Below are 12,113 nucleotides of genomic sequence, written 5' to 3' on the forward strand. Positions count from 1 at the left end.
GGAAGAGGGGATCGGGTGGGCCAGGCACGGGCATTTGGAAGGCCTTAGAAATGACACACCTCTGTCTGCTCCTATGTCACTGGCCAGACCTAGTCACCCTCCTTGTTCCAGAGGTCGTGGCCCAACGTGAGTGACAGTGAGGAAGGGCCTCCCAAAGTCACCATTGTGCTCTTGCTCACACAGGTACTTTGATGAGCCGCTGGAGGTAAGGGCCAGTTCATTTTCTAGCTGGGATGACAGTTCAGATTCGTACTGGAAGAAAGAGACCAGCAAAGATACTGACACAGTTCTGAAAACCACAAGCTACTCAGACAGGTACGGACGGCCACACTCTGGGGTTCCGGTGGTGAAGCCACACGTCTCTAGGAAAAAATTACTGATACACGGAATATGAAAACCTTTTGTTGTGCTATTTCAGGCATATTCTTTTTGTTTTAAATGAGTGATTCTAAAGTGAAGGTGCACACTGGAATCCCCTATGGGCCTTTTAAGAAATGTGCATGTGGAGGCCTCTTCCCGTATCCTCTGACCCCTGGGTCATGGGTGGCCTAGGCCAGGCAGGTGTCACTTTCTCCATTTTAAGGTATTATTTACGCATAGTAAAATTTGTCTTTTTATAGGTTATAATTCTGCAAATTTTTTTCTTTTTTCTGTCGACACTAATCCAAAGTAATTTTTTTCTTTTTCATATAGTTCTGCATGTTTTAACAAGAGCACACAGTCGTGTAACTAGCACCCAAACCATGATACAGAACATTTCCATCACCTCACAGAAGTCTCCTGTGCCCTTTGTAGCCGTCCCTCCCTCCCCCAGGCCCTGGCCACCCCTGGTCTCTTTTGTGGCCTGCGATTTGGCCTTTCCCAGAATTAAATGGACTCATACAGTAGCCGGCCCCTCTGGTGACTGCTCTCACTTTTGTAGAGGGTTGGCCAGCCTCAGTTGTGCCGCCACCCTCACCCCTCTTTATTGCTAAGTTGGTTTATGTGCTCTCTGTGGAAGGGCTGTCTCCAGGTCTTGGCGATTATGAATGAAGGACCATGTAATTTACTGTCCAAACGAGGGAACTTCTGAGAGTACAAGGGGATACTACGAATATGCTGGGACAACAGGTGTAACCTGCGAGTGTCCCGGGTGACTGGGATGTACAGCTACTCTACGCATTTTACATCCCATGTAATGTAGAGCAGTTTTCTACAGGTATTACAGTGTAGTCAGTGTTTATTAGTTGATGTGAAATATGAAATAACAGTCCCATTCTAAACAGGAAATCCTTTGAATATTGTGTGGTTTGGATATTCCTTTTTTATTAGAGTTTTCAGGCTTTCTAAAAAGTGGCTCAAAATCCTTTTACAAAATTCACTGCTGTTAGCTTTTGACACCCCATGTTCTCAGTGATAAGTGGGAACAAAATAACATGCACACGTGGACATGCAGAGGAACCAGAGACACTGGAGACTTGCGGTCAGGGGAGGTGAGGGATGAAAAATTACCCAGTGGGCACAAGTGTACACAGGTCGGGCGATGGTCACACTATAAGCCCAGACTTCGCAGTGACACTAAATCTGTGTAGCAAAACTGCACTTGTAAAAAAAAAAGAAAGAAAGAAAAATCACATGTATGCAGTATAAACGAGAAGCACACGGCCTCGTCTCACATTAACCTGCCTTGGCTGGTTTTCATTGTAGGCCGACTGCTCGCCGCAAGCCAGATTATGAACCAGTTGAAAATACAGATGAGGCCCAGAAGAAGTTTGGCAACGCCAAGTCCATTTCATCAGATATGTACTTTGGAAGACAAGCCCAGGCTGATGTAAGGATCCAGAGAGTTTCCATGGGGCCCCAAAAAGCAGGAAGGGGGCGTGGGTATGGGCATCGTGGAAGAAGAGGGCCTTACGAGAGACAGGCTCAGGCTGCCAAGGCCCCTCACCAGAGAGCACCAGCGGCACGCCTCGGACCCAGGTCTGTCTGAGCGATTCCCCACCTGCAGCCTTGGCGAGAGGAGCGCTTGGGAACTAGAACCACGTCTCATCTAACTCCACTGTCAGTGCTCATTTTGGCCATTTCAGACAATTGCTGATACAGTGATGTGGCTGTGATTTAATAATTTTTAAACAAAGTTAAATGAAACACAGGTTTTCCTTTTTATTTAAATTTATTTTATTATTATCATTGTTATTATTATTATTTAGACAGACTTGTCTCAAACTCCTGGCCTGAAGCAATCCTCCTGCCTTGGCCTCCCCAAATGCTAGGATTACAGGCATGAGCTACCACATTAACCAGGTGTTTAGGGGGAGCAAAGGTATTTATTTTCAGGCTGTCACCTTTTCTCAGAAATGTTGCTGAGCTCATCTTAGTGGAGTCTTGCTAAGTGTAAGATTTGAGTGGAGATGGAAAGGTGAGAGGTGCCCGTCCTACCAAAGCCTGGTGTGCCCATGCGGACTCCCAAGATGTGCGTTAGCACCAGCTTTGCAGACTGCGTGGGGAACTTTCCTACCATGTGCCAACTGTGCTTTGCAGCAGAACTTTCACATCATTTGGAGGATAGAGTTTTTGGCCACTCCCCTCACTCCTACAATCTGCCTTTGGCATTCACATTCAGTTATAAAACAGTGTAGTGGAGCCTGGGGGTGGCCTTGCCTGACAGCTGCGGGGAGCAGCACCAGCAGGCAGCCGCCACACTCTCCCCACCGTCATTGGCCATGATGTTTTGTGCTGATCTGTCTGGCTGTGACCTGCCCCCCATCCAGGACATGAACCTCATGCTCTCCCCTAGGCCTGGCAAGGGGGTGACATTCAGTAACTGTTGGAAGGAGAAAGCCTGCGGGGGGGGGGGGGACAAATATTTTGAAATGGCAGCTCTTTGGTGATTGTTTTTGCAAAAATTGCTCATGATGTTTGGCTCCTCGTGTTTCTTTTTCTTTGTCTTCCCTAGTATGAAACCAGGGCCCGGCTAGAGCGGCTGTCAGCGAGCTCCTCCATCAGCTCAGCTGATCTGTTCGATGAGCAGCGGAAGCAGCCGGCAGGTAGTGCTGGGCCCGGTGAGGGTGGGCTGCATTGCGCCTGCCGGGTGAGCACATCTGGATAGGACTGTTCCTTTTCTGAGATAGTCTAGCAGCCATTATTCCATGCTCTTATCTTTGCTGTACATAGGGTAGAACAGAAGTTATTATTCCATGTAAGGAGACCAAGCCATGAAATTTAAGCAATATCCTGGTGTAACCTGGCAAGTCATCTTCCTGAGACACTGTTGTAAATGAGTGTTTTCTACCATAGCATGCATGTGGTGCCAAGTCCCACGTAGTGTCTTAGCCTTGGAGGTGGGTGGAGGTGTCTTAGCTCTGGCTGCCCTGTGATGCTAGCCTCTCCCTAGCTGCGGACCCTAGAAGAAGTCTTGGCACTTTTAGCCTGAGTTTCCTCCTCTGTACAGTGGGGGGATGAGGCATGTTTTGTAGTGAGGCTTGGAAGATACTTGTATGTAAGATGCCCCACCAGCAAGTGCCTCTCAGGACCCTTGTGGGTGCCTAGGCGGGGAAGGGGCAGACAGAAGCATATGACTCCTCCACTGTCAGTCTTCCAGGAGAGGCAGGACACAGCTTTGGAAGTGGACAGGTGGAAAGGAAATGCTCGTCTTCTCCACCCATCTTCAGGGTCTAGACCCCTGTGAGATGGTGTCTGGTCATCCCAGGGCTGGGCAAGGATGGAGCAGCCTGTAAGCCCAGTTAGTGAACTCCCAAGCACCACCCTCTGTTTCCACCTCTGCATCCCTGAGACTGGGAAGAGCCTGTGAGAGAACCCACACTGACCTCCATCGGCCACGGCCATGAGGCAAGGGTCCCACGCTTAATGGTAAAGGGGCAGCATCCTCTGAGGTCATTTCAGGAATCCACTTATTAGCAGGAGAACTGGGGAAGGGAAGAATCTTAGGAGCCAGACGTTCAGAGCCTGACAGGCCCTAGGGAAGCTGGGTAAGGCTCTAGGAAGGCCATAGGGTGGCCATCCTGGACAGCCACTTGGCCTTACCGCACAGAAAACAACTGTTTTCTGAGTCTAGGGAGAACAGTCTCAACAGAGGTCTTAGTATTTGGGATCTTCTATGTTGAGGTTTGAGGGATGCTGGAGACACGTCTTGACCCTCAGGCTCTGGTAAGCACCACCAAGTTGCTGTGTTACAGGGGAGAGAATGCCCTAGCCGGGTGGCACCTGGTGAGCCAGAGTTGTGTGTTTGCAGAGCAGCTGGCAGGGTAAGCAGCAGTGGGCAGAGAGCCAGGCAGTCCTACAGGATGCCAGGGACCAGGCCCGAGTGGGCAAGCCCCAGCATGTCTGCGACCAGTGAGGGTGAGGGCAGTGAGCCACCTGCTGGGCAGCCATACACCCCGTGCCTCGCTCCCACCATCCTCGACCTCAAACAGAGGGACCTGTTGTCCTTGGTCAGTTGGGTGCTGACTGGGCATTCCTGGGTCCTGGTGGGGACAGGTGAGGCTCGCTGGCCTGTGTTCTCATCTCCAAATTTCCTGTATCCCGGCGTTTTGTTAGGACGTCTGTCTTTTGTGTCAGCCCCTGGCAGAGAGGTGCTCTGACTGCCTTTTGGAGGGTCCTGTACTCCTAGCTCTGCTGTCCCCCAGGGCAGTGCTGGGCCACCTCGCAGAGCCTGGCATAGCTGGCAGGTCAGTCCAGAGACCCGTGTCTAGAAAGCCTACCTCCACAGTGCGTGCTTTGTAATTCTAGTCATGGGGAGTTTTACTCTGAAGTGCTTTGTAATTCTAGTCATGGGGAGTTTTACTCTGAAGTGCTTTGTAATTCTAGTCATGGGGAGTTTTACTCTGAAACATTGTTTAAAAAACAAAAAGGCTGGGTGGCGCCTGTGGCTCAGTGAGTAGTGCACCAGCCCCATATACCAAGGGTGGCGGGTTCAAACCCAGCCCTGGCTGAACTGCAACCAAAAAATAACCGGGCGTTGTGGCGGGCACCTGTAGTCCCAGCTGCTCGGAAGGAGACTCAGGAGAATTGCGGAAGCCCAAAAGCTAGAGGTTGCTGTGAGTCCTGTGACATCATGGCACTCTACTGAAGGCGGTAAAGTGAGACTCTGTCTCTACCAAAAAAAAAAGACTAGAGATCAAACAAAAGCATCCTTTCCAGTCGCAGAAGGAAAACTGTGGCCAGCCTGTTTACCATCTACCTTCCTGTTCCCTTGGAGGGAACGGTGGAGAATAAAGGTCCATTAAGGTTTTTGACCGTGTGTGGGTCCCAAACAAACTGACCAGTTGGGTTCTCTGTCTCCACTGGCCAGTCGGTGCCTGAGCAGGGCTCATCCTCCCTCCCCCACCTCTGTCCCAAACTCAAATGGTTCAAACCGTGGCTGTGCCCTGGCTTCATCATCCATGGGGGACTCATCATAAAAGACACCTTTAACAACTGCCCTAAATGTAAGCACATCAAACAAGTTCTATTAAATATTTCATATTTATTTAGAGCGCATTTCGGCACTGAGTGAAAGCTGGTTTTAAGAAACTGTCCCGTCCTCCTTACCTTTGAGTGTCCTCTGTGTGTCCTGTCAGTGTCAGCAGACACATCAGAGTAGAGGGGGAGAAATAAAAAAAGAAGTTCCAATCTGAAATGCCTCTGGCGAGGTAGGATGCTTTCCTGGGTCTAACCCAGGAGACTGTCACATCCTCAGTTGCTCCCTTTCAGAGCAGCCGAAGGACTGAGCAGGACAGGCAGGGATGTGCCTGCAGCCAGCGTGCGCGGTGGTGGCCCTGCAGTCACTCCCATGGAGCAGGGTTAGTGAGGACCCTCGCACTGCTGTCAACTGGGCACTGCCTCAGGTGGGCAGGGAGCAGGGCTCCTGGGCACCAGGTGACAGAGCTGAGGTGGCTCTGTGAGAGCCATATGACAGCAAGCTAAAGACCCAGCTGCCACTCAATGTATTTCTTCCAAATCTGCCTGAGAGTGCCAGAGACTCTGCAGACGTCCTTCCTGGGTACATAACGGGTTTTCGCGTTTGTCCCCTGCTTCTCTGGGACCCTGTGACCACTCTCCTTTTCTCCTTGCTCCGGCCTGGGTCCAGGAGTGTGCCCTCCCTGGGGCTCATGGCCTTGAACTGCTCAGTCGCAGACATGTGATTTGGCTTGATCACTGCACTTGTTCAATGTCATGGCTGTGTGGCATTGCCAGGTGAGATTCAGTTATGCAAACAGCTGTCTCATCAGTTTCGGCAAATGGTGTCTGTTACGCTGTCCCAGGAGACATTGGAACACTTTTTGTTCCTTGTTAAACTTGTTATTCTCATAATCGTGAAAATACTTTTTCTCTTGATTTGTCTCCATTTCAGAGAAATTGAAACATGGTATCCATTAAAAATTCATATTTTGAGAAGCCTGGGAGTCATCTGGACTGTCCCAGCCCCCTCAGCACACCACAAGCCCATAGAGTCTGTGCCTGCCTCAGACGTCCAGGAGTCCCCAACCCTGCACTGCAGGCTGGGTACTCACCCTCTGCCTGCACCGTGGCCACAGTCCCCTGCTTGGTCCTCCTGTTCTGTCCTGGCTGTCCCCACTCCTCTCCTCACCCCTCCCAGAAGGATCTTTCAAAGCGCAGTCCCTGCAGGCATCCACCCAGGGGCTCCTCCACCCAGTGCCCACCCTTCAGGACCGTCCCGCCCTCACCCAGTGTCCCCCTTTCAGGACCGTCCTGCCCCTCAGCTTTTCCAGCCTCATTCTTGTCATTTACTGCTTATGGCTCCAGCATGGCGGTGGGAGCCTGTGGCACCCAGGCACACTGGGTTTTCTTGGGCCTCTGAGCCCAGAATGCTCCTCCTCATCTACCTAGACAGCCCCTCCCCAACCAGCCTGGCTGGGCCCTTTGAGCCAGCTTGAGGTAGGACCTGTCCCCTCTTGTTTCTGTGCCCTTGGCCTCTGCCCTTCTACCTGACAGCCTGGTGGAAGAAGCTGTCAGCAGGTGTGTGGTGAATGAAGGGATGGGTGAGTGATGAATAAAGTGGGGAACTGCCCACTCCCCCGACCCCTGCAGGGTGGACACAGGCCTCCCACCACCTCCGCGTCCCACATGTCACGGTCAGGGCAGGGCTGCAGGGGTGATGTGTTCTGCTTCCCCATGAGCTTTAAGAGCTAGTGTGCATGCTGCCATGTTTCTTTCCTGTGTGGTGATCAAGGAAGCATCCCGACTATGTTTGTTCTGTGTCCCCTTCAGAGGACACAGTTCACACTTAAGTGATTTATCAGTTATTTGTCTGTTTTCCTCAGTAGGCAGTAAGCTGTTGAAAAGAAGATTGTAGCAGGCACAGATAGTCAGGAGAGGGGAACCTTGGCTGCCAAGTCATAAGCAGACAGCATCAGGAGGACACACTGTCCCATTTGGCTCACACCCCTGGGTGAGCCTTGTTCACTTGTACTGGGGAGATTCCTCTGTCCTTTAAGCAAGTGGAAAGGGGGCAGCTGTAGTCACAGACAGCTGCAGCTTCACTTTCTGCCAATAACCCAGAGCAAGCAAATGGCTCCTCTCATTTGAGTATATGTGAATCTGAGGGAAGGCTCTGATTAGTCAGACCTAGGTCATGTACCCACCCCTACAGAGGGGGAGAGGTGGTCCCCAGAGGAAGTGAGGAGGGTTCTGCCCATCTGCCAGTAGTGTGTTAAGTACCTTGAGGAAACAGGCTTCCCAGAAAGGGCAAAGAACTTCTTCGTAGCCGGGCGTTGTGGCGGGCGCCTGTAGTCCCAGCTACTTGGGAGGCTGAGTCAAGAGAATCGCCTAAGCCCAAGGATTTGGAGGTTGCTGTGAGCTGTGTGAGGCCACGGCACTCTACCGAGGGCGATAAGATGAAACTCTGTCTCTACAAAAAAAGAAAAAAAAAAAAAAAGAACTTCTTCAGAGTCAGTGCCAGGATTTGAACTCACGGTGGTGGTGAGACCCCTGTACTATCCCTTCTCTCACATGGGGTTTTGCAGCTAGTTTAGGGTTGGGCTGGCACCTCAACCCCAGTCCTGACCCCATTGCTGGGTCCCTCTCCCTCAACCACAGGGGCTGGTTGTGAGGAAGCAGGATGGCAGGAATCTGGGTTTTCTGAGCCAGCGTCTCCTCTGTGTGTGCAGGGAGCTACAGCCTCTCCAGCGTGCTGCCCAACACCCCCGACATGGCACAGTTCAAGCAGGGAGTGAGGTCTGTTGCTGGAAAACTCTCCGTCTTTGCCAATGGAGTCATGACTTCAATTCAGGTCAGTGAAACAGGGATGGTACTTAGAGTATGATGACCGCTCATCATTTGGAAAATGAGATTTAGCCCACTTTTCAGTTGCTGGAAAATTAGATTGTGTCTTATTTGATCTGTGTGTGCTGCAGTATAACCCAGGACATTATGAAAATCAGAAATTACAATTTTATATTTGTTTAAAATTTTCTAATTTATGACTCTAGAGGAATTGTTATAGGAATTGTCATGATCATTATCTAATTATTTTCTAAAGTAAAATAGAAAAGTATTAGAAAAAAACTTCAAATTATCCATAATCTCACTTTACAGGAGTAACTTCTATTAATATTTTGCTTTATGTTTAGTTCTAGATTTCTAAGCAGATCTAAGAAATAGAAAAAAGAGATTTTTTTTTTTTTTTGAGGCTGAGTCTCACTCTGTTGCCCAAGGTAGAGTGCTGTAGTGTCATCATAGCTCACAGCAACCTCAAACCCCAGGGCTCAAGCAATCCTCCTGCCTCAGCCTCCCTAGTAGCTGGGACTACAGGCACCCACTTCCATGCATGACTGATTTTTCTTTTATTTTTAGAAACAGAGTCTTGCCCTTGTTCAAGGTGGTCTTGAACTGGGCTCAAGCTGTCCTACTGCTACAACCTCCCAGAGTGCTAGGTTACACGCACGAGCCACTGTGCCTAGCCAAAAAATAGACTTCTAAGCATATCTTTATATACCTATCTTTTTATAATTAAAAAGGGTCTATCTTGTATATTGGTTTTATATCCTACTTTTCTCCATGATGTTATGTACGCGCATGTCCACGTACAGTACAATCTCCATACCCAAGGGACTGTAGCAAACTGGTCCACATCTGGAGGTGGTCCACATCAGGAACTAGGCCTGCTGTACTGATACGCATGTGTGGCGCATGTCTGGTTGCGAAAATTAGATCAACTCAAGGACGTGGTCAGTGTAGGGAGGTGTGGAGGTTCTACCGTAATTAAAAATCCTCCTAAAACACATTCTGTTAAGTCAAAATATGTCTAATTTATCTATCTAATCCCCAAGTCCAAAGTAGGGTATTTAGATGGTATTTCAGTCTTTTAGAGAAGGGAAGATGGGACATACTTGTGTACACAGAAGCCTGTTTCTCGTACCTTATTGTCTACATCAGTGGTTTTCAACCAGGGTGCTGTGAAATTTTTTAAAGATCATTAATTAAATTATTTTCAAAAGAAGTTCAAAGCACAGTAAGTATATTCTTTTTTATTTTTTTTTTTATCAACGTAATTTAAGCGTACCGCAAAAGTTTAACTACAGGTTCAAGTGTGCTGTGAGATGAAAAACGCCTGTCTACATTGAGTCATTTGGATAAACTGTGGCTAGAGGGAGGGGAGGCTTCTCAGCCCCACGGATGCAGCTCTGGCTGTGGGTTGGTGTGTGCATGTGGAAGTGCTTCCCACTGAGAAGGACCCTAGCTCTTCAGCCCCAGACACTATCTGTTCTTTCTTGTCCCTTAGGGCAGCTGAGATGGCATTACTTTACAAGGGGCAGTATCCCCACTTTATTAATGATTGATCACCTGCATTTTATAGATTATGCCCTTTTTATGTTCCCACTTCAGAGGTGAACAAATGGAGGCACAGAGAGGTTAAGTCATTTCTGCAAGATCACCAGCTGAGCCAAAATTTCAGTTTCTAACTCCAAATGTATTCCTCCGTCTTCCCCATCACACTTGCTACCCAGCGGGCTCCGCACATGGTCCTGGGCCTGCTCAGCACCCTCTGCACCCCCAGCTGCTCTGCTCCCTGCCCACAGTCCCAGGGCCGTGGCCGTGGGTGCAGGGGCAGGAAGCCGGGACCCCGTTCTTGGCTTTGGGAAGTGGTGGCAGCTCCTGCGCTAGCCATTTGCATCCTGGGGGTGCCGCGTTTGGTGCCAGGTGCTTGGTGCCCTGTGCCAGTTTGGTGTCGGTTTTGGTAATGCCGAACGTTCAGAATGTGGAATGAGGGATCGATGTTGGGTGTCCATTAACTTTCCTTTGGGGTCTCTCCTCAGGATCGCTATGGTTCTTAATGCTGACACCAGGACGCTGCTTCCTGGGGGAGTCCTCTTCACATGAAGCGGCGACCCCATCACAGGGCGCGACAACGACCAAGACAGTTTCGCAGATTGTTGCGCTGCTTTTTCACGTGGTATATATACATTTCTGATTTTTAACATTTCTTTTGAGAAATTTTTATTTTTGATGTAGTAGAAGCTTTACCGCAGTGTCTATTTTTGCGTTACTCCTCGCATGCCCTCCCTGGGGCATATCTGTGCACGTCCTTGATTTACGTTCCCGGGGTCTTGGGTTCTGTTCCCGGCTGGGCCTGGAGGCGCTGGCTCCTCCCCCTCGGTGGACGGGAGCCGTCATTTGGGGGAGGAGCCGTCATTTGGGGGCGGAGCCGTCATTTGGGGGAGGAGCCGTCATTTGGGGGAGGAGCCGTCATTTGGGGGCGGAGCCGTCTGCTCCTAACTCTGGGCCGTCAGACGGTCTGATGCTGGAGGGGCTGCAGAAACAGCATTCACCACACACACGTTCATTGCAAAGGAAGGAAAGAGTGACGAGAGACCGCAGTGACTGGTGTCCAACGTGACAGATTGCTTCATTTCTGTTTCTACACATTAAGGTGATTTCAAAATAATGTTTAAAGTCATTTGTCCCTTTGTAAATTGTTTATTTTGTATGATCTATAAATTTAAAAATATTTTTAGGTGAGTGGCTTTTAACAAAGCTAAGCTTCCACTTTCCCAAGGGAATTTATTTTATCTTTTGACAAGGCGTTGCTGTTTGAATTTATGAGAAATGTAAGATGAGAATTCCCTAAGTGTGTTTATAAATCGATGTAGTGCACAGAATTAAAATTGAAAGATGTAAGAAATAAAGCTACAGAAAATAGTTAGGCATATGGGAAAATAGTAATTGTAATTGGGTAGTTTTGTTAATATTTTTTATCTTAATCTTGGTTTGCAAAAATTACAGAATGTGTATACATGAATAAAGAAAAATAATTTGGCTGTGTTTTAGACAGCATTAGAATATATTATTCAGCACAGTAAAATATATTTAAATTTGATGAACCAAAAATGTGGTTTCGAATGAATATTTTGTGTATCTTTCTTAAAAGCTCAAATTTGTAGAATTCTAAATATAATAAACAGTTGCACAGATTACATTGCCTACACTTGTTTGCAAAAGCTTTTATAATAAATCATCATAAATCAGAGTGTGATGTCACTGTACATCTGAATTATAGAATTACAGATGAATCTGTCTTTACTGTGTATTTGGGGCCTGAAGCGCAAACGTCACGAACTGGGGTGTTGCTTGTAGCACAGCGGCAAAGTGGGTGTCCTTGCTGGAAATGCGAGTGTGCGGGTCAGTGTCCAGGGGCAGGCATAGGCCAGGCAGCTTCAACAAGCGTTAATATCTCAGAGTCCTGGATGCTGGGAGTCCAAGATGCAGATGCCATTGGGGTGGGTTTCTGGCGAGGCCTCTGCTCCTGGCCTGTAGACAGTGGCCTCCTCCATGGCCTGTCCTCTGTGTGTGCATGAGGGGGAGAGAGACATCTCTGGTGTCTCTTCCTCTTCCTATGGGAGAGGTCCTCACCCTTATTGCCTCCTTTAAGGCCTTATCGGCAAACACAGTCCCTTCGGGGGTTAGATCTTCAGCATGTGAATTTTGGGCAAGGGCATGGTGCGGATGAAATTCCATCTGCAGCAGTATCTACGGGACATGAGTTAGCCCAGCTCCAGTGCTCATTCTCTCTCCCAGAAACACTCCAAGCACATTATGTTCCCATTTCACAGAGGGAGCCGATGAGACCCTGCCACAGTCACTCCCTTTAACTGAATGTGCCCTTGCTTAAACCT

The 12,113-nt window shown here is 48.8% G+C and overlaps 1 protein-coding gene across 2 annotated transcripts in view; it reads left to right on the forward strand.

Annotated features, from left to right (window-relative positions):
• The window catches only part of ARFGAP3 (ADP ribosylation factor GTPase activating protein 3), a 65,868-nt gene extending 54,456 nt beyond the window's left edge, over positions 1-11,412 (forward strand). Inside the window, exons 12-16 of one of the 2 annotated variants that reach the window (XM_053586284.1) lie at positions 184-315; positions 1,687-1,810; positions 2,936-3,026; positions 8,109-8,230; positions 10,257-11,412. In XM_053586284.1, coding sequence (XP_053442259.1) covers positions 184-315; positions 1,687-1,810; positions 2,936-3,026; positions 8,109-8,230; positions 10,257-10,274 — 487 coding nt within the window. In that variant the 3' untranslated portion in view covers positions 10,275-11,412. The remainder of the gene's footprint in view (positions 1-183; positions 316-1,686; positions 1,811-2,935; positions 3,027-8,108; positions 8,231-10,256) is intronic. The other variant, XM_053586285.1, reaches the window with a different exon arrangement.
• The last annotated feature ends 701 nt before the right edge of the window (positions 11,413-12,113 follow it).

Source organism: Nycticebus coucang, chromosome 3, assembly GCF_027406575.1.
Source record: "Nycticebus coucang isolate mNycCou1 chromosome 3, mNycCou1.pri, whole genome shotgun sequence".
Lineage (NCBI taxonomy): Eukaryota > Metazoa > Chordata > Mammalia > Primates > Lorisidae > Nycticebus > Nycticebus coucang.